At 42.8% G+C, this 23290-nt stretch overlaps 1 protein-coding gene across 2 annotated transcripts in view; it reads left to right on the top strand.

The window, feature by feature from the left end:
* xirp2a (xin actin binding repeat containing 2a) overlaps window positions 1–13384 on the top strand; it is a 79093-nt gene extending 65709 nt beyond the window's left edge. For both annotated transcript variants that reach the window (XM_036128148.1, XM_036128149.1), the window contains 3 exons: window positions 669–9870; window positions 13039–13172; window positions 13272–13384. In XM_036128148.1, coding sequence (XP_035984041.1) covers window positions 669–9870; window positions 13039–13133 — 9297 coding nt within the window. In that variant the 3' untranslated portion in view covers window positions 13134–13172; window positions 13272–13384. The remainder of the gene's footprint in view (window positions 1–668; window positions 9871–13038; window positions 13173–13271) is intronic.
* The last annotated feature ends 9906 nt before the right edge of the window (window positions 13385–23290 follow it).

Genomic DNA, 23290 nt, shown 5'->3' with positions numbered 1-23290 from the left:
CAAACGATGTTTCACTTTTTGAAACCTTTTTACTCCAGTTTAATCCCAATGTTTGGTTCAGACTGCTGAATCTGCCTGTTGCTTTCATTGTGAAGACTAAATATATGTGCAGAGTTGACCAGTTTTAATATATAAAATGAACACAATGCAGTTTATTTCACCTGTAATAAGCATCTATGTGTAAAAGCTCCATATGATGCTATCAAAGTTGAATTTATTACCTTGAACCAACCCAGATTCTCTAGGATACTCAGGAGGGGAACCACTGATAGAGTATATTTACCTCTGGTAGAGTATATTTAGGGTTGCTGTCCTTCTGGGATGTGAATCACTTTGCGGGTATTTATTTATGAAAAGTTTTGTGAACTGTATATCATTTTCCTGTGCAGTTATGCTCAACTTTATATTAGTGTATCATATAGACTCCAAGTAAAATACATTAAGGTTTTAACATCACAAAAAGTGGAAAATGTGAAGCAAAGTAAGTACTGTGTTTATTTATATTCAGGTCAACTATATAATTTTTTTTTCTTAAAATGGTGTTTCAGTTTATATTCAGTTGTCTTTTTCTCTGAACTTTATATCACTTAAGCACAAAAAAATATTTTCTAACTTTCTTGTCCTTCTACTGTCCCTCTCTCCACAAACAAAATAACCTATGAACAAAGGTTGACGTTGATTTCAACCAGTTTCAGTGGGCGCCAGTAAACCAGTCATCCAGAACTTCAACTGTAACAAGTTATGACTCATCTTCCACTGTAAAAACTGCTTCTGCGATCGCATCAACATCATCTGTGGCTTATGAGACAGAACAATTCCCTCCCCCACCCGCAAACCTGATGCAGGTAACACAAGACCATAGCGTCACTTCCCAGTCCCAAGAGAAAGGCTCCCAACAAAAGTTTACTCTTGACAAGAAACAGTACTTCAAACACAAGAGCATGGCTGAGCTGAAACGCCTCTACAAGCACATACATCCGGAAGTGCGCAAGAACCTTGAGGAAGACTTCATGAGTCAGCTAACAGAGTCGGAAAAGGCTGCGCTGGAAAGCCAGGAAACTGTGGGTGATGTCCAGCAGACATGCTATATGTTTGAAAATGACGGCAGCAGCAGCGAATGCTCAAGCCCCGACAGAGAATACATGGAGTGGGAAGAAATCCTCAAAGGGGAAGTGCAGTCAATGCGCTGGATGTTCGAAAACAAGCCGCTTGACACGATCAAAGATGACTCTCCGGACGAAAGTGAGGGGAAGAATATCGGCCAGCAGGAAATCATAGCAGGCAAAGATGTCAGATACACAGCTTGGATGTTTGAGACTCAACCCATGGACGCTCTTGGGGCAGAGACTGCAGATGCAACCCAGGAGTCGCAGAAACAGACGGATCTCGCACGAGGGGATGTCCGCACCGCAACCTGGCTTTTTGAAACTCAGCCACTTGATTGCCTGAACAGGATCTACCAAGAGGAGCAGGAGAGCGAGGGGGTTGTCACCAAAGACATCACTGGCGGAGATGTGAAAACGGCCAGGTACCTCTTTGAGACCCAGCACCTGGATTCTCTGGGTAAAACGGAAACTATTGAGGAGAGCCACTTCCTGAATCTGAAGTCTGAGCTCGAAGAGACAAAGGGGGATGTGAAGACAACCACTTGTATGTTTGAGACACAGCCTATGTGCGTCATCAGGGGAGATTCTGGTGAAATGCTGGAAATTACAACCATCCGTCGGGAAGAGACTGAGAAAGGAGATGTGACGACATCGCGGTGGATGTTTGAAACCCAGCCTCTGGATATGATCAACAGAGATCCGGCAAAAGTAAAGCTGATATGTGGTATTTCCATGGAGGACAACGTTCAAGGTGGCGTGAACAAAGGCAGGTGGCTTTTTGAAACAAAGACTCTTGACACCATTAAGGATGAGGAATGGGAGACTTCCCGAAATGAGAAGGAACAAATAATCGGAGCAGATGTCAAAAGACACTGTCTAGTTTTTGAGACTCAGCCTATGGATACACTGAAAGATGATGCCAATGCCCGACCTTTGACCCCAGAGGAGATTGTAGGAGGAGATGTTCAGTCAACCAAACATCGATTTGAAACGGTACCCATGGAAAATTTAAAAGAGCTCTCAGAAGTGGGAAAACTTAAGAAAGTGATTGCCTCTGAGGAAGAGAAGGGTGACGTGAGACATCAGAAATGGGTCTTTGAAAGCCAGCCGCTGGAGAGCATACGGGAGGAAAAGAAGGAGATTACAAGAACAGTGAACATCGAAGCCCTTGACAAAGGAGACGTCACAAACTACAAAGAGAGATTTGAAACCTTAGATTTAAGTAAGTGTGAAGGGACACAGAAAATCCAAGTAGAAGGCCTCCCAAGTGGATCTGTTAGGTCCAACAGAGTGCTGTTTGAATCCACTCCAATGTATGCTATGCAGGACAGCTCGGGTCACTACCATGAGGTGAAGACCGTGAGGCGCGAGGAAATTGTGAAGGGAGATGTGCGCAGCTGTAGGTGGATGTTTGAAACGCGTCCAATTGATGAGTTTGATGAAAGCCTCAATAAGTTCCAGATCATAAAAGGGATTTCCAAGCAGGAGATTGAGTCTGGGGATGTCAAAACAGCCAAGTGGTTGTTTGAAACACAGCCACTCGACACTATCAAGTTTTTCAGTAATTTTGAGGATGAAGAACATAAGACTAAGGAAGACGTCGTCATTGAAAAAGGGGATGTTAAAACTTGCAGGTGGCTATTTGAGACCCAACCAATGGATGCTCTGTATGAAAAAGTGGAAAAGAGTGAGGCGGACATGCAGGAAGTGCCAAAAGGTGACGTGAAAACATGCACTTGGCTGTTTGAAACCCAGACACTCGACAACATTCGTGACCACTCAGAGTCAGAAACTGAGACGATTCTAAAGACCTGCACTGTAAAGCAAGAGGACATTCAAGGGAAGGACGTGCACATGGCTCGCTTCCTGTTTGAAACAGAGAACCTGGAAAACATCATGGGTGAGGACAGCAGTTCTTTCAGGAGGGTCACAGAGATCAACATCCAGTCTGGTGACGTTTCCAGGATGAAATACATCTTCGAGAATCGCTCCACTGATATTATGAGCTCTACGTCAGAAGAAACGATGCTGAAGCTGAAGAAGCAACAGGCTGAGGATATCCAACGAGGAAACGTGGTTAACTGTACCTGGATGTTTGAAAACCAGTCAATAGACGCGATCTGTGACGACAGCACCAAGGCGAGGGAGATCCGCACCATAACTGACGTTCAGGGAGGTGACGTGGACAAGGGCCGCTTTATTTTTGAGACATACTCTCTGGATCAAATCAAAGATGAGTCCACCGAGACAAATATTTCAAAATTCACTAATATCTTTGGAGATGAGATCGTAAAAGGAGATGTGAAAAATTACACAATGATGTTTGAAACTCAGCCGCTGTATGCCATCCGTGATAAGGAGGGCCATTATCATGAAGTGACAACTGTAACAAAAGAAGAAATCATGACAGGAGATGTGGTGGGGGCTCGATGGCTGTTTGAGACAAAACCCCTGGATTCAATCAGAGATTCAGAGGAGGTCTATGTCATTAAAGCTGTGACTGAGGAAGGCATTAATAAGGGAGACGTTAGCTCTGCTAGGTGGAAATTTGAAACACAACCTCTAGACGAAATCACAGAGGAAATAAAAGTAAGGTCAAAAACAGTCGCAGATATCCAAGGGGGTGATGTAAAGACAAACAAACAGCTATTTGAGACGGATGAGATGTCTCAAAAGTACGTCAGAACAGTTAGTGTGAGTGAAATTCAGAAAGGCGACGTCAGATCTGCAACATGGATGTTTGAAACCCGCACAATCGACGAGATCCGCGGCGAAAGTGAAGAGTACGATGCAATGGAGAGAGTGACAAAGGAGGAAGTGATGAAAGGGGATGTTAAAGAGTCTGTGTGGCTCTTTGAGAGGCACCCCCTAGACCGAATCAAAGAGACTGATGGTACAGAGCCTGCTGTGATAAAGGAGGAAATCCCACAGGCAGATGTGAAGACGACTACATGGCTGTTTGAAACCACTCCATTCCATGAATTCAACGAAAGCAGTGTGGAGAGGACGGAAATAATCGGTAAGAGTATAAAGGAGACACTTGAGGAACTTTACTGTCAGAAAATGGTGAACTCCCAGGGTATCCTCATTGAAGCAGATGAAATTGGTGACGTCCGCATGGCCAAGTACAAGCTCATGAACCAGGAGGTTCCACAAATCCAAAAGGAGGAGGTCCTTAGAGGAGATCTGAGCAATATAATGATGAACCTACTGAATCGCACAGAGACACAGAGGGTCATAACTATTGATAAAGAGGAGCGAGGAGACATCAACACCACCGTCAAACAGCTGTTTAACCAGGAGAAGGGCACAAGTGTTCAGAAAGAGGTAGTCATTCGAGGTGATATTCAAGAGGCAATAAACAACCTGCTCAAGACTGAAGGCTCCTCCAAGCGTGGCATTCTGATACAAGAAGATGAAAAAGGAGATGTTAAGATGACGATCTATTCTCTACTAAATAAGGAGCAACGTACAAGTATTGGGAAAGAGGATATAATTCAAGGTAATGTCAGCAAAACTCTTCACCGTCTTCTGTCCAACTCAGGCGAAGAGGACTCTAAAAAGATACGGATTGGAGAAACTGAAAGGGGTAATGTCAGCTTTTACACCACCTGCATTGAGTCTGGAGCCTTGGACTACCTCAAACAGCTTAAGTCTGAATCTGATGAGGTTCACGAAGAGGTGCAGAAGGAGAGTATCATTGGTGGCGACATCGAAGAGACCAAACTCTTGTTGCGGAGGAATCAGCAGCAGATAGGCCGCACAGTGGCAGAAGATGACATAGTTCCAGGTGATGTTCACAGCACTGTTAAAGTATTCATGACAGAGCCCACTGTTTCCTACAAAAATCTAGAGAAGGACATAGTTAAAGGTGATCTTACTGCAGCCCTCGATTCGTTGACCCAAGCCATCAATCAGAAAGTGATTGTAGAGAAAGAGGAGGTGGTCAAGGGGGATATTCCCAACACTTTGAAATCTCTTGAGGAGGCCAGGAGACAAGCCAAGGAAATGGAAAAGCCTGAAATCATTAAGGGTGACATAAGAGGTGCTCTTGAATCACTGGAGAAATCTGCGACCTCCAAAACAGAAGCAACAGTCGACGATTTAGTCCCTGGCAATATCAAAGGGACCCTGAAATGCCTAGAGGAGGCTAAGCAAGCTGTCAAAGAGCTGGAAAAAGAGGAGATTGTCAAAGGAGACATTTACACGGCCATGCAAAATTTGAACGAGGCAACAAGCGAGAAAAAGTCCTACCAGCACCAAGTGAGCGAACAAGGGGATGTTAAAGCCACCATCCAGCTTCTGCTTGAGCCTACCACCTCTCCAAAAATGCAACGCAGAGGGAGCATTGAAGGGGATGTGAGAACATCCATAAAATCTCTTTACGAAGGCCAGGAGATGACGCAAGTGGAAAAAGAAGAGGTCGTTAAAGGTGACGTTAAGGGGGCAATAAAGTCTCTGTTGCAAAGAAAACAGTATTCAAACAAGAAGCGCACACATCCTCCCAAGAAAGCAAAAGTGTCCGTGAAAAATCCATCAAGTGTAAAGCAAGTGGAGCATGAAAGCTCACATGAAGCCATGAGTGAGAATGTAGCACTCACTCCAACCCCCACTGTGAAAAACCTCTCTCAGAGCAGTGAGTCACAGAGGCACACACAGAGGCACCATGAAAGCAAATCGCTGAAAACGCAGGTAATAACCCAAGAGGACCACTCTGATGCTGTAGTCAAAACAGACAATCCTGCTGGGGCCTCTCATCAGAAGAGCACAAAAGAGCAGAAAGACAAAGTGCTGCCCCCACACAAAATACAAGCTCCTAAGCCTATTATGATAAAGAATACACAGAAGACTATTAATGATCAAACAGAGAATAAAGCTGCGGGTGTGACTTTGATGAAAGAGGTGCAAAACACAACGCAGATGAATATTTCAAATAGGCAAACGTGCGAGACAAAAACAATCAAACAGGTGCAGACTTCAGTGACCGAGAAGAGCGTCATGCATAAACAAAATGTGGTAGTCTCAGAGCAAATTTCACAAAAGCAAATGGAGAGCAAGGCTCTAGGACAAAAGCAGCTTTTCAAAAATCTGAAGAGTGATCACTGTAACCTGGATATGAAAGGGAGAGGAGTTGTCAAAAAGTCAAAGCCGGAGATTCACTTCCCTCCTCCTCCCGCCTCACCACCGCCACCCTCAGAGTCTGAGCTCTCCCTCCCTCCGCCGCCATCGCCAGTTACTGAGAGCTCAGCATCGCCCAGTTCCTGGCCTCATCTCATGAGGCAGGACAGTGACCTGCCACCTCCACCCCCTCCACCCCCTGTGGAATGCATGAAGTCTGAGCCAGAGTATTTTCCTCCACCTCCTCCTCCACCAGCTCCATCCTCCGCAGGAGGACACGATTTTCTTCCTCCACCTCCATCACAGCAAGAGCTTAACGAAATGCCTCAACTTCCTCCTCCAAAGCAAGGGAAGCCTATTGGAAAGCCTTTATTTAAAGTCCCCAAGCAACCAGAACCACAGAAGCAGCCCATCCAAGTTAAACCCAAGTGGCAGAAAAAACAACCAACCCCTCCACCACCTCCACCCCAACTTCCTCCTGTTCAAGAGACAGCAGTGTCGACCGTCCATAAAGAGGAGGTTAAAGTTCAAGAGGTGAAACAGGAAGCAATCCAACAGACTGAAGCAAGGAGTCAGTCTAAAACAGCTGCGGTTTCGTCAACAAGAATTTCAAGCATTCCTGTTGTAAAACCAGAGCAGAAACAAAGTCCACAGCCTCCCAAAAAAGTGTTCGTCCCCCCCATCAAACTGCCTCCACCTCCAGACCCTGCTCCAGCCCCAAAGGACCGGCCATACGCTAGAAAATTTATAACCCCTCTCATGCTTGCAGAGGAAAGGTATCGCCAGCAAAGGCAAGAGGAAGAGGAAAAGATCAAAGTCTTGACTCCAACTTCACCGCAAATTAATATACAATCCTCAGCTCCCAGTGCAGAACTCTTTGCAGCAGACGGCGCTAAAAGAGAAGCGGCTTTGGAAGTCGCAAAAGCCAAGAGTGAGGAAGAAATAAAGGCACAAGACTCACCTGCCAAGAAAACCCCTTCCCAAATCCCTTTGAGCAAAGCGTCAATCTCAGTAATAAATAAAAAGTCAGCCCTTGCATCTTCAAATGTGTCCTTAGATAAAAAGCAAGTTTCCAGCACTGAGGCCAGTGAAAAAGCCCTCACGTCAACCAATACCTCTGTGTCTCAGTCTCATCACGAGGCCTCAGAAAAAGAAATCCAGTCATGCTCAAACGCGGTTGCCGTCTCAGTCACTGAGCAGCAGCAGTTTATCAAGAAATCTAGCACCAGGTCTAGCATTGCCACACAGAGCGCTGTCCGGGATAATGTAAATCTGCAAAGCCAGGCTGCGGTCACATTGAGAACAGAGGATGTAAAGAATATGAATGTGCCTCTGACACAGGAGGGAAAAACGAGTCCCTCTCAGCCAACTAAAATTCCAAAGGTAGCTCCGAGTTTCAAAGTAAAAACGTTGAAAATGCCAACAGAGAAGACAGAAGAGAAGTCTGACAGTTTGGGGCAAAAGGAAATAATGAAAAGTGAAACTCATTCACAAACAGAGAAAAGTCAGGCGTCACAGAGAGTTGAATCGAAAGTGCATTTGGAAAGTGACCAGCTTACCTCAGCAAGAACTGAGGTGAAAATAAAAGCGAAAGAAAATAAAAAACAGTTGCCGACACCCGCGAGGGAGATTGAAGCGAAGGCTCACGCAAAGGAGAGAAAGCAGGTGGCAAAAAATGAGACTGAAGTAAAGTTGTCGCCATCGGTTACTGTTTCAGCACCTGTGGCTATGGTAACATCTGTGCCAACCCATCAAGGACAAAACCTTGTGTCTGTCTCCCATAGCCAGCAGAGCGTGAAGACAGAGCACATTCAGAGACACAAGGAGGTTATTGTGACTGAGAGGGTGGTTCAGCAGGATCTACAAAAGCAGGAGGTCGTTCGCGCGCAACAGCAAACCAAGCTTCAAGCCACAGAAACAACTAAAATGCAACTGAAGGCAGGAAAGTCAAAAGATGAGTCAAAGGAAGTGTTGGCGAAAACTACGAGTAAAGCATCTCACAAAAGTGACGCTCAGTCTAAAGAGATCGCAGATTCAGAGAAGTGCAGTGTGATCCAGAAGCTGGTCGGCAGGATAAAAGAACTCGAGGGCACGCCAAGCAAACTAGATTCCAACTCTGTCAGGACAGTTATAGATGAGGTTCCTGAATGGGTAATGGGCTCAGATGAAAAAAAGAATTTCAGTGAACTTGCTAAACAGCAAAGCAAGAAAAAGCTGAGAGAGATGATGGCTTATGTGAAGCACATTATTCAGACAAAATTTGCAGTTTTGGAGACAAACCTCACAACAGTGGAAAAGGAAGTGAAGGAAGAAATAGAACCACCTGTTCCTTCGCCGGTGCCTCCCACTGTGCCTCCGAAACCAGACGTGAAGGTCTTCAGTAGGGCAACTGCAAAGGTGTCGAAGGCCAGCAGCGGTTCGTTCAAGACAGAAAAGAAGGTGGTGGAAGAGAAGAGGTCATTTCAGGAGAGCAGAGTCCATCAGGACCTGAGTGAAGTGACCGATCAGAGAATTTCCTCCCCCTTAGCGAGCATTCGTACACCATCCCCTACTTTTATTACAATTGAATCAAGAAGAGTGGATTCTCCGTTTGGAGTGACACCTTCTCCTCCCCCCTACAAGTCAGTTGGAACACCACCGACCCCTCCTCGCAGAACGTATACTCCTACGTCTACTTTCAGCAGGGCCACACCATCTCCCACTCTTAGCCGCTCTGAAAAGCTAATGAAATTGAGGGATACCACCTCAAAACTTTCGCGTGGAATGACACCACCCTCCCCTGTGCCCTTACCGGAGTATTTTGCCGTTGAAAGAGAGCGCACGCCGTCGCTTAGCGACACGGAGACCGTTGTTGACAGAAGCGAGCTAGGAGCGGTGGACATTACAGAGATGGTGGATTCCATGATGACGGTTAAGGACAAAAAGTCTTTCTTTGAGGAGGCGCAAAAGGCTGAAGTGAATAAGATGTATGCCAGGAAGGATCCCATTGACATCCCTGAACGTTTGGGACCTGATACGGAGGACACCACTGAGACCGTGGCCTTGGACCTTATGAAAGAAGATCTCCCAAGGGTTGATTTATCAAAGCTGGTGAACAGATTTGAGTCTCCCCAACCCAAAGTTTACTCAAGAAAGGATCCCATTGTCATATCCGAGAGACTGGGGAGTGATACTGAGGATACAGAAGCCGAAGCGCATACTCCAAGAACTGAAGACATCCCTGTTTTCAATGTCAAAGCAATAAAGGACGTGTTTGAGACAGGAGAGCATGGTTCCCAAGCAGCCCGAGTGCTTAGAGAACAGATAGAACGGCGAGAACCTGAACCCATTGGTCACACGGAAACAACTTCGCTCACTGAGCACATTTGCAGTGTCGACGACTTCGGTAACGTGTCACAAGAGACAAGGAGTGAGATGCATTCTGGGAGTTTGCTGACCCGTGGTAGCCCTCCATCCTATGCCGATGTAGTGAGGGGTAGAGTTCCAACTGTCTCTGTCCCGCCCGAAGCCTCCACGGAGGAAATGCTGAAAAGTTTCCAGCAGTCATGGGCGGAGAGCCAAGGAGTTTTCCAGAACCTGGGTTTTAGTGTCACGGAGCAGAGGACTTCCCAGACTATAACACACCAGCAGGAGACCTTTGTGACGGGTAAACTGAGCTGTGCAGCATGAGGATACTAAAAAAGCCTGGTGTGTTTAACTTTTAGCTTTAACATTGGTTTAACGTGTTTTTTTATGGGATTATGTTGTTTGTTTTGCTTGTTTTGCTATTGCTCTTAAACTTGGAGCCGCAAAGTTTGGCAAATGACAGTTTTACAGCTTTTTGTATTCACCGGTTGCACTCGGGTCTGTTTATTCATGCCTCTGATGTGTGAAGCTGGCAACGATGCTGACATATGCAACTAATATTTGTCTTTTCTGAGTGTGCTATACTGATTTCTCCGGGTGAAAGTGAAGACTGCATGAAGAGAGCAACCACATTTTGTTAATGTTCATTCAGAACCCAGTTACAGCCCCTCCAGACAATTTTAAGCAGTTAAAGAAATTGGGTAAAAATGCAATGCAACTCAGATACTAATATTTTGCGGGCTTTAGGAAGGAGATAAACTGTGTTAGCATAATTACCACCCGTAAATCAAATTGCTTTACTTTCATTAAATGGTCTTTTGTCCACTTTAATTTTAATTAATCTTTAAAAAGGGGAAAAATTCTGGGCAGCGTTAAATTAGGCTTTGGTTTATCAGTGAAGCAGCTGTTGACACACGGATGGAACAACCTTTAACGTTGCCAAAATGAGCAATAATCAAATCAGGTTACTCAGGTAAAAAAACAACGGTGTTAGATCATAGGCTATAATAGGAAAGTGAAATAGAAATCTATTTAAATCTTAGGGGTGAGTCACAATTCTCAACATTTCGTATAAGAGTACCCAACCCCCCCCCCCCACCACCACCACCACCACCAAAAAGGCTGATTTTTTAGAAACAAGAATCTGTATTTTCACCATGTCTTATCATACTGAAATTTTTCGTCCAAGTGCTTTTTTTTTTTTTTTTACAATTTTTCAACAGTTAAACAAGACTTGTACAGCGATATCCCCATCCCTACCCTCTCTTAGATACCAGATCTCACATGAGAGAACGAAAAACAAATACAGTAACGAAATAGCACTGTGTTCAAGGTATATATGAAACAATACATGTATAGAAAAAACAAAAAACAAAATTTGAGACAGACATCACCTCAGGATGCACACAAATTACATATAACACACAGACACAACAAGACTTAGTATTTCCACATATTTTTTTATTTTATTTATTAAATTAGTTGATTGCACTGACTGACATCCTACCTGAGAAGCTTAAGTGTGCAAATAATCTTTAGAGTCTGATAGGACTCGTAAGTCTTGTTTCCGATTCTTGGATCAGATACGAGTTTGACATAGAATTCAATTCAATTTTCTTTGTATAGCACCAATTCACAACACATGTCATCTCAAGGCACTTCACAAAGGCCAATTCAATCAAATCATAAAGACAGGTTGGTCAAAAACTTTTCCTAAGGAAACCCAGCTGATTGCATCGAGCAGCATTCACTCCTCCTGAAAGAGCGCAGAGCCACAGGGACAGTTGTCTGTGATGTCAGTGTAATTGCAGCAGAACCAGGCTCAGTGTTAACAGTCATCTGCCTGAACAGACCGGGGGTTAAAGAAGACAGAGATGAGACACAAAAAGCACAGAAGCACACATTGATCCAGGAATCTTTTCTATGTTATATGGTAATGGAAGATGATCTGCCCTCCTAGATGGTATCACAGCTAATAGAATGCCAGACCAGGTGTACCTACTATGAAGGGGAAAAAAAGACAGAAAACAAAAAGTTAAAAGTTGAAATAACAAACAATGCAAATTGGAGAATAGTAGGAGAACCCAGCAGAGTTAGAGAAAGAGACACTGATGTCCTCCAGCAGCCTAAGCCTACAGCAGCATAACTATAGAGATAGAGTGGCTTAGGTTACCCTGCTAACTATAAGCTTTGTCAACAAGAAACATTTTAAGCCTGTCTTAAAAGTAGAGAGGGTGTCTGCTTCACAGACCAAAACTGGGAGTTGGTTCCACAGGAGAGGAGCCTGATAACTAAAGGATCTGCCTCCCATTCTACTTTTAGAGACTCTAGGAACCACCAGCAGACCTGCAGTCTGAGAGCGAAGTGCTCTGTTAGCAACATACAGGGTAATCAGATCTCTGATATATGATGGAGCTTTATTATTAAGATGTTTATTATTTACATGCGAGAAGGAGAATTTATGTACATATTGGCTAGTGTTAATGTAAAGCTATTGTCACTGTACAGTGATACACGGAAGAATGCCAGAATAGATCAGATCATATAAAAAATGTTTTCCTTTTTACAGGTCAGAATGATCTGATCATGAACACCACATGCATATCAGTTTAAAAACTGAAAAAATAAAATAAGAATAGGAAAAAATAAGAATAGCCCCAGGCTCTGAGGGGAGGGGAGAGAAGCAAGGCAAAGAACGTTGAGGATCCAAAGCAGTCTGATTAAGGGCTGTAAGGCAAGCAGCCTCTCTCCTCTCTTCCCGGTGTGCAAAATCCTGTTTCCCTGCTTGCGGTCTACTAACCCTAAGCTCACAGGACACTCACCTAAACCTATAAGCCTCAGGGAAACAGAATATTTGAGGGGAACTGAATTTTACACAGCACCGGTACTGTGCTTTTCTGTATTGCCCCACTGAAACTTTCAGTGGGGCAATACAGAAAGTTAGTGAAGAAATCCAGTAAATTGTGATAAATTGGCGGAAACAACTTTGACTTTGAAAGTAGACAAATGTATTGTCATCTCATGTGATCCAAGGATCAAACCATTTGATCTGTTGTAGTCTCACATAGGACAGGGATTTGATTGTTGACCCACTCTGAATGGGAATTTCTCATCCATTTGAAATTACAGCAATCTAAGCTACCCGTGAAAAGTGAGCTGTACACTATTAATTGCAAAACTTCAACCCCATACTCATCAAAAGTGACACACACAAATAAGAAAAAAACAAGAAAGAGGAAAAGAATTGACAAATGTTTCAGGAATTACAAAACTTTGTTATGTTTACCAGATGCGTTCTTAAAATGGCAACAGTTGTGGCTAAATAAGAGTGACTGCAGCTTAAGTGTTTTATACCCAAAAAAAGTGGGAAATCCCTCTCTCGTAACATGGTTACACAATTCTACCCAGAATATTACCCATGATTTTGTAAGAAATTCACTTAACATTAATGTTATGTTTTTCTTCGCAGAAAACTCGAATTCCAGAGTCCGAACTGTGCAGGGTGTGTCGGAAGAGGGTGTACCCCATGGAATCCCTGATCGCAGACAAACAAAACTTCCATAAAAGCTGCTTTCGCTGTGAGCACTGCAAGGGCAAACTAAGGTGGTAGTTACTCACATTGCAAGAGTTTATACAGTACGATTAAAAAAATAAAATAAAAATTAAATGTTTTTTTTTTGTATTTCGTTTTTATATATTTAGCCTCGGCAACTACGCCTCTCTCCATGGACAGATGTACTGCAAGCCACACTACAAGCAACTATTCAAGTCCAAAGGAAATTATGATGAAGGATTTGGACAAAAGCCACACAGAGAACTTTGGAATAGCAAGAACGAAACAAACTCCCCCATTAAGTCACCGACACCTGAAAAGAAAACCACAGATGCCAGATATCCCTCTACGCAGACGACTGTCAACAAATCAGAGGAAGAAACCAATAGGCCAGCCAGCAAGATTTCAGTGGTTTGGCCTCCCCAGGTGGACTCTCCAAGGAAATCCTTCACTGTTGAGGGAGAGTTGAAGTTAGTTAAGCCACTGTGGCCCCCTTCAGAGGTTTCACATCCAGAAAATGACCTCTCAGATCAACCTATGAACGCTTCATTAAGGGAGACTGCTGTTCAACAACAAAATGGACCACAGGAAGCCAACAGTAACTGTGTGAAAGTAGAGTCTCCAACGGTTTCAGAGGTTCAGAGCTGTGCTGCAGCAGTGTCCAATGAACCAGCACCTAATACTCAGACTCAAGAGAGTAAGGAATCAAATAGTCTCTCCGATGCTGGGGCTCAAGTGGGCTTGGAAAAGGACTCTGAAGTGCATGTTGGAGCGGAGAAGAAAGAAGAAGAGAATGTCAGCGGAGGTGGGGGCGGCATGGGGGTGCCGAAGGCAAACGAAGACAAAAGTGCAGAAAAGGTGGAGGAAGTGAGAGTGAATGGAAATGACGGGCAGGTGGAGAGTACGGCTTTTAAAAAGGAGGACCAGGAGGAGGTAGATAAAGGAAATAATGACATCTTGAACAACGGAGAGGCGGTAAAGGTCACGCCAATAGACGAGGAGACAGCAGCAGCACAGGAGCTGAATGGAAATTCCAATAATAACAATAATAATAACAGTCCGACCCTGTGTGACCTTAAAATCCTGGGTCAAAGCCTCGATGAAGATGAGCAGACTCTCTTTGAAAAAGATGCACCAGATTCTGCTCAAACCGATCCCTCCACGGATCCGGACTGGATGCCAAGTGAAGTGCTTCATTTGGCGCAGAGGGATGACGCTTTTGTGCTAGCAGATGCCAAACGTACCGAAGCCACAAACTGCTATTCAGACACGCATGTCCCCACAAAGACAGCTGCGGGAGCGCTCGCCTCCGAACACACAGCCACGGAGCAAACGACTGGCAAATCAAGCTTCCTCGAGGATATGTCCGCGGGCCCGAGCGCAAGCGGCGGCTCCGGTTTGCTATCTGATTTCAAATCCGACAGTTTCAGCCAGCCTGCCGGGGGGAGTTCAGCGGTGTCGGCGCTAGATGACCTTTTGGATTTCGGGCTAGAGACAAGAGATGAGACGGGGAGAGATAGAGAGGCGGAGAGCGCTGTTCGCCCCGCAGCAGACCAGACCACAGACAGGTGGACAGAGGAGGAAGGAGGCCTGACGGCAGAGGAGGTGATCAAGAGGAACAGATGCTACGATAGCGAGGACAGCGATGGCTCTTGAGTTTGGCCGATTCAGCTAACAATCAGGCGGTGCTTGACAATAAGTAATTTCCCCATTTGTGTCCATGGAGAGACAAACTGCTCTGAGATGATTGTGTTTTGTACTGAGTTTGAAATCTACGCCTTTACTCATTATCTAGCTTTGTTTGATGCTGACTGACTGCACCTGGTGTGCACCTTGTATGTTATGTAGCTTCTTCATCAGCCTTCTTTGTGTCTGAATAAACTTTTCCCCTCTTTTCATTTTTTTTCTCTCTTTCTTTCTGGTGTTTGAAATCAAGAGTCTCGCATTTGACTAAATAGCATTACAAGCCCAGGGTGAGAAGTCAACCAGGAATTATATCAATAATGTTTTATTCCCCCTGGATTGTCATAATGATGCGGTCAATACAGACACATGCTACCTGCTGCTATCATACCCAAATATTGTTTCTATGCGGACAGCCTGAAAAGCCATTTTCCTTGCATGACAGCCAGCACCAAAAGTGGTGTTATTGATTCCTACTTCTGACAGCTTTATAAAACATTTCTGTAAGCAGTCGTGTTGGAGAACTCTCCTGCGGCGATTTCTTTCTTTCACAATAACAAGTGTGCAGCATACAACGCATTGCAAAAGTATTATGACGAATTCAACTGTTTCAAATGTCCATGCATCCTGTTGCAATTGTATGCGACAACCCAACACAAAGTAACACGCAGTTGCAAATCGGAATAAAATCAATCAAAAAGAGTCATCCCCCTTTACTCTGATACCCCAAAATGAAGTTCAGCATAACCAACTGTCCCCCTGAGTGATTACATTTCAGTATAAACTCAATAACCTGATGAAAACAAGTGTGACCTCAGGGGTGCCGAGTACAAATGCACTGAGCTTACATGATTTTACTACACCTGATTGCGCTGGGTTTTATCTCAGAGGCACCAGAGTAAATTTAATTTTCCCTTCCACGGTTATGCACCATCCTGTTAGTCTATCAAATTAATTCTCAATGAAGGAATTGCATTTTGGGTTTGTAATGTGATTTGATGTTTTGCAGGGCACCGGCGTCACCACTTCTTGGAAGCATTAATCTGGCAAAACTTGAAGTCAAAAACTCGAAGATAGAATTTATTGTCCAGGAATAAAATTAGCAATATTTTTAAGCCATGTTTTTTTTTTTTTTATTTCGGGGTAAGTTTTAATAAGTTTAATTTACCCATGTTTAAATTAAAGGCACAGCATGTATACACCACTGTCATCTAGTGGTCAGGTTGGAAAGAAAATCCATCTTACAACAAATTACAACTATACTGATAGGTTACATTACTTGCTAAGAAGAAAGCAATGAACATCATTGACTCTTCAGATTCAATGTCTTTATTTTGCTTTTCAGTTGAAGTCTAGGAAAAGCCACACCAGACACATTCAAATGAACTTCATTTTTGCTTGTTGGACAAAGAAAAAACAAGTATGATCCTTTCTTTCTTAAAAATGTCGCCTTATGCCTTCATGAAGCAATATTCTCAGTAACCCATATTTTGTGGATATTTTTTTTGTTTAATTCTCAACAGTACTCTCCTCTAGAATTTAAAGACATTAAGGTAATAGGGAGTTAATTCATTAATAAATAAATGGAACATATTAATACACATAACTGGACAGTATCTCTCCTCACGGATCAGTCTAACTGTAGCTTTAAATGCGTTCGGCCCTGCACATAACCCACCCTTGAAACCTCAGTCCACCTGAGGTCTCTGGAAAAAAGACATATTGATTTTCCCTGATAGCAGCCTGCTGTAGAACTTACAGATTTTCCCATTAGGTGGCTTTTGTCAGCCTTTACAGGTTTTTCCACTCTTCTCAGTTACAGGTTTACCACGTGGAGTAATTGGCTGCGAAGTAAATATACGCCCGCGTTAATTACAGCAGCCAGAGAGTGCCATGAAAGCGATGACTTGACAATTTCTGCGTGAGTCATGCAGATTTCTCCTCTGTGGCCCGCTGAACAACTCAGCATCCTGTTCTGATATGCTGCTTGTTGTCTTTTTAATTGGAACAATTTTACAGTAATAATTTCTTTGACAGTCAAAGGTGGGGAGGGTTATTTATTGTTCCAGAAAATGCACGATCAGGTGAAAGAAAATATAGTTGGAGCTCATAAGGGCAAATAATATGAATCTCAGAAATTGCAAAATTCTGTAAAGACAGATGTGCAGCAAAGATATGCTTAAATTAGAATAGAGTGGTAGCCATGACAGCCCTGACCACTTGAGCTTTTTAAGATTTTCTCAACCACGAATTTCATTGTATTTTGTTTCAGTGCAAAAGATCAACGCAAAGTTGCACATAATTGTGAAGTAGACGGGGGAGAAACTACAACTAAATATCTAAAAAGATAATGTGTGTGTGCATTCTCATTGGTCATGCTGATACCCCTAAGTAAAAAAAAAAAAAGTGCAACAAAAATGCCAACAGGAGCCATATCCGTAAGGCAGGCAGTGGAAGAAAAGCACTGATCAGAGATGTAGCTATGATGCTGCTAGTAACTCTGGAGGAGCTGCATTTGTTCACAGCTCAGGCAGGAGCATCTATTTCCAGGACTGTTTTTTTTTTTTTTCTACTCCAAAAACCTGGCCTTTATGCATAAAAAGAAGTTACTTTTTTCGGGGACCAACATGGAAGACGGAGCTTCAATGGAAATCAAATTGAACACACCGTCCCAGCATGAAATCTAGTGGTGGCAGCATTATTATGTGGGAAAGTTTTTTCTGAGATTCAGTTTTCTTTTTTCTTTTTTTTATCCGAGCAACATGGGCAATTATTCCCCGGAGGGGGAGGGGGGTGGGGGGCATATCATGAGTACATTTTTTCTTTAACTGAGAGCCTTTAGGTCTCTCAGTTGCGTCTCCATATGAGTTTTGAAGTACATTTGTATGTAGGTGAAAACAGCTTGCGGATGGTGCCCCCTTGTGTTGGGTAAGCACACCCTGTTTTTCCTGCAGACCTCAGAGAAAGCAACAACCTCTTTTGCTGCGTTCCAATTGCTGTTGGAACTAGGAAAAACTTTTTATTTTTTATTTTGTTTTTTTGCTTGTTCTCTCTGGCAGTGTAGCACTTTGAACTGCTTTCTCAATGTCAAAAAAGAGCCCAACAGATTTACCTTTACGATTATTTCAAATTATTCCCAAAACAACGTCCAATAAAGTTTTTAATTGGACATTATTTAGGAACAATTTCAAATTCAGTGGACACAGAAACGGAAAGGTAAAAGAGAGCGAAAGAAAGGAAGGGAGAAAGATGAGGCAAAACGTTAAAAGTAAGAGAAGGTCACAAAAACAGAGTAAAGGAAAAGCAGAATACCAGATAACATCCTCAGAATCTGCTTCTACGCCTGCAGAAAAAGACATACACTGACAGGCCAACAAAAAAAAAGTCGCCACCAAAAAAAAGAAAAAAGAAAGGGTAGACACTAATATTTTGTTGGACCACCTTTAGATTTGATTGCGGCATGCATTCGCTATGGCATTGTTTCGATAAGCCTCTGCAATGTCACAAAATTGATTTCCACCCAGTGTTGCATTCATTTTTCAACAAGATCTTGCATTGATGATGGTAGAGTCCGCCTGCTGCACAAAGCCTTCTCCAGCACATCCCAAAGATTCTCAATGGGGTGAAGGTCTGGAAATGACGTCTCCTGCCCCCTAAACCACTCTTCCACAATTTGAACCCGATGAATCCTGGTGTGGTCATCTTGGAATATGGGAAGAAAAAAGCCATTGATGGAATACCCTGGTCATTCAGTATATTCCGGTAGTCAGCTGACCTCATTCTTTGATCTCATAGTGTAGCTGAACCTAGACCTGACAAACTGCAGCAACCCCAGATCATAGCACTGCCCCCACGGGCTTGTACAGTAGGCACTAGGCATGATGGGTGCAACACTTTCACCTGCCTCTCTTCTTACTCTGATGCGGTTATCGCTCTGGAACAGGATAAACCTGGACTCATCCGACTGTATGACCTTCTTCCATTGCTCCAGAGTCCAAACTTTGAGCTCCCTAGCGAATTGAAGCCTCACTGATTAGTGGTTTTCTTAAGGCCACTCAGCTGTTCAGTCCCAATTCCTTGAGTTCCCTTCACATTGTGCATTTGGAAATATTCTTACTTTCACTATTAAATATAGCAAGGAGTTCTACTGTTTTTCTTTGATTTGATTTTAACAAACGTCTAAGGATTTCTTTCCAGACGCATTTTTCCTCGAATACGACGGGTCCCCCCCTATCCTTCCAGTTTTTAATAATGCGTTTGGACAGTTCTCAACCTCATTTTGGTAGTTTCTGCAATCTCCTTAGATGTTTTCACAGCTTGATGCATGCCAGTGATTTGCCCCTTCTGAAACATACTGACATCATGTGTCGTTCGATATGGTTGTATAAGAAATGAGAAGCGACTCATTGCACTAGTTGGGGTTAAATAACTTGTCGCCAGCTGAAACATAATCACCCGTGCCGTAGTTATCCAATGGGGGGTTCGTACTTATTTGCTTAGTTAAATCCAGGTGGTCACTTTTTTTTGGCCAGGCAGTGTGGAAAGAACTACAGACCCAACAGAAAAAGTACACAGGTACAAACAACCAATGCCTATGATAAAATCACTGAAAAATACACAGAATTATTTAATAGAGGATGTATTTAGTGGCAGCCAGAGCTAACTACAGGATTTATCTGTATAGAAGTGCATCTGTAAGCACCTTGATCCAAGCATCTGTGGGTGTTTGTGAGAGTACGCTTGTATTATAAGGTTTATCCATAAGAAAAATGTTCAATAGTGGCTGTGAGGAACCAAAGATGTTACGTGTAGCGGCTGTAGCTCTGAGCCGAAAAAATTGAGAGCAGTGTACTTTAAATTACGTCAGTAAAAAGGTACTACGAACACAGCACTCTGCTGGCTGTCGCCTATGAGGTAAGGTCACTTCCAAAATAAACTTGTACATAAAAGGATAGTTGTGTCCATATTAGTCAGAAGTTGTGCATGACAGGAAGCAGTGACTGTAGCGGCTGTAGTTCTGAGCCGAAAAAATTAAGAGCAGTGTTTGCATGGGAAATGTACAACTTTAAATTAAGTCGGTAAAAAAGTACTACGAACACAGCGACTTTGCTGGATGTCGCCATATTGGAATCCAGACCTTTTGTTTTTTATTTTCTCCGAATGTGTTAACTGGAACGCTGTTTGCTTTGGTGTCACCAGTTGCCATTCCCAGCTTCTACTTCCGAGGTGTGTGGGACGCAGCATTTGTCTCTCGTCTCCCCCTTTCTGCTGCTGGTGTGTCTCTAACCACCACTCCCCTCTGCTCAGTACAGAGAACACACCTCCCATATTGATCCATCAGGTGTGGCTTGAAGAGACAAGAATTGAGAGAAAAAAACTGGCTCCCAATCAAGAGCTGACTCCTATTGTTCACTTTTTCTTTACTTTACATATGTCACTATCTTCCTGAGTTGTAAAAAAACAAAATTACTTCACAGACCGGACTAGCTTCTGCGTCGGCTCTTTTAGTGACTGAGTGGCTCAGGATCGAGGCCTTGGAGTTTGTGGGTCCAATGTGATCGAGTGGCATTTTCTAACCAACAAAGCAGAAAATCAAATGCTTTTAAACAGAACCCGTGCTTTGTCTTTTGCGAAGCTTTAAAAAATTCCGACACATGTGCGAGTTGAAAGCGTAAAGTTAGATCTGGGGGTGTAGGAAAAACAAAGAAATGATCTTATCACCTCCGGCCCGCTTCTCATTGCTGCTTGCCAGCAGCTTGAGGCTACTGTAGCTGCATCTAAAATAACAAACCCAAACCTCTTCCCGTGCTCGCAGTGTTTGTGTTGCATAGTGGCTGAGCAGATATGTAAGGTACCGCTGAGAAATGTCACCCAAACACAGTGAAAAAAAATAATAATTTATGATCAGTAAATCATTGGAGAAGACCATTCACTAATCTTTTGGGTACACTGAGTAAAACTGTACCTGCAGTAATGAGCATCTATCAAATGTTGTCGACAAATCAACGGAAAAGCGTTGGGGTATGTCGTGGAAGAGGCCCAGCCAAGGTGAGGCTTTGCCTGCGGGAGCATTATTTGCAGCAAATGACAGACCAACAGCCTGCTGAGAAAATGTGGCCACGATATTCTGGCTCATTACTTTCTCCAAGGCCCCCCCCTTCATTTGATTTCGACATGATTTTCAATGCAAAAATTATTTTTGCACTCTCTCGTGAAAGAAAAAATGTTCAAAAGGTGTAATAAAAGGGGTGTTGAAAGAAACCTAAAATTAGAAATTCGGCTTTCGAGAATTAAAAAAAAATTGGCCTTTTGTGCAGCAAACATGCGCTTTGAATGTATTAGGATTTTATTTCCCAGAACTTACTTTGAATGCAAGTTTTCAGTATGTATTTAAAAAGAGGGTAATTGAACAGGAAAAACAGCCTCTTTGATTGGAGATGATTTTTTTAATTTTAGTTTATAACTTACGACCTGTATATGAATGTCTTTCATTTGTACTTAGAACTTGTTGATTTACAAGTTTGAAAAAGCCTTTGGTACTTTCTTAGCTCGTGTTTTTGAAAACTAGGGTTTTCTCCCCAACCTCTGCATTTAGACTGCATTATTTGAAGTGGTAAACTGTTTATTTCCACTTCTGGCTGTTTGTATTGAGAAATATCAGTTGTATGCATAGTATTGTATGACATTTCGTTGGGAACAAGGTCTGTATGCAGTTTAATTCAAAGAAATACAGATAGTGTCATCGTTAATGGCTAGCTATTAGCTGCTAGCCGCTTCACTGGGTTACAACAGTTAGCTGTTGTTACCCGTTTACAAAATTTCAGCTGAAAGACAGGAACTGTTGTCCATTAGCCTCGGAAGGGGGGAAGCCTGGATTTAGGAATAACCTCCTGCCTAACTTAAACACGTTCTAGTCGCAGGTCTGAAACCCAAGTGGATGAGCTAATTGTTCTGCTCAAGGAATCAGTTTGACATTAGTGATACTAGCTTAGATAATTTTATGCAAGAGGCACAGTTCTGTGGACGTAGCAATCATATTGGGTTTTGATATTGTTTTATTTAAACACTTTCATCAAATTCATTAACAATTAGCATCTAAGTTTATCCTAAAAATTTCTGATTGTTTTGTTACCATTTTCAAAATTTTGGGACGAGCCCTCTGTTCAAGTTTTTTTTTTCCAAGTTGATGTTTAGATTTCCTGTCTTTAAATGGAATATGATGCATCCAAAATACTTGGTTTGTTACTTTTGAATTAAAATGAAATGCGCCATCAGTTGTCCGTGATGCCATCCCCAGATTGGACTGCCAACTCCTGAGATAAATGGAATGCAGCAAAATTATGGATTCCCAACAAATTGGACATTAGCAGGGTACACAAAGTTATACATTTATATTTTCTCTTATCATTTCCTTGCAGATGAATTTATGAGATGATCACAAAGTAGAAGAAATGTGCCATTTTGTGGTATTACAACCACAATCTTCAACGCATTAAATGGTTCTATGGAATTTATGTGATAAATATGTATAAATAACATAAAATCTATTGCAGTGATGTGCAGTCAGTGAAGGAATGTGACTCATGTAGTATATTAAACAATAAAATACTGCCCTGCTTTTTTCCTTTTGTTTTGTGCCCCCATGAAAAAACACAGGGCCGACCCTCCTGGTCAATTTGCTCTAGAACCACCACTGATATCAAGTTAATACAAAATCTATTTGTCTACATAATTGTTGTATACACTTATTTTCACTGTGATTTCTACATTTATATGGTCAAAACTTCTGAATATATGCTTTGCCTATTCAAAGAAGGAAGAAGGATGAGGTGAGGTAGGGAGGAGCTGTGCCTCACGCCCTGACTGACACAGGCAATATATACATGTTTATATGTTTGTATAAACACACTGACGTTCCACAGTCTGAAATACATAATGGATCTGTGTGAGACATACTTGTAGTCTTTGCAATTGGCCATAAATGGGGAGTGGTGGCCTAGTGGTTAGAGCAGCGCGCTTGCGCTCTGAGAAGGTTGCAAGCACCCGGTTTGATCCCCACTGCCTGCACTCTGGGTCCCTGAGCAAGACCCTTAACCCCCGTTTGCTCCCCAGGCGCAGCACAGTGGCAGCCCACTGCTCCCCAGGGGGGATGGGTTAAGATGCAGAAGTGAATTTCTCCATTGTGAGATCAGTGATGTTCTATTATTAAACGCTAAATGCACAGGGTGACGCAGAAAGTACCATGCCACACGGATAGGGGGCAGTGCTGAGTGCTGAACCCCATGGAAACAAGGGGTAACAGGGTTATAAGAGGCCGCCTTTGTCAATTTTACATGCCTTTTGAATTTCAAAATGTGACTATGGAGTAACGCACAATATGTGACTTCATTTACCAAGGAGTCTCTGGATTAATACAACCTCTGTTAATGGACATTATATATATATATATATATATATATATATATATATATATATATATATATAT

Source organism: Fundulus heteroclitus, chromosome 24 (assembly GCF_011125445.2).
Source record: "Fundulus heteroclitus isolate FHET01 chromosome 24, MU-UCD_Fhet_4.1, whole genome shotgun sequence".
NCBI classification, from domain to species: domain Eukaryota; kingdom Metazoa; phylum Chordata; class Actinopteri; order Cyprinodontiformes; family Fundulidae; genus Fundulus; species Fundulus heteroclitus.
Note: the sequence above shows the minus strand (reverse complement) of the source record. Positions and strands in the feature narration are given on the sequence as shown.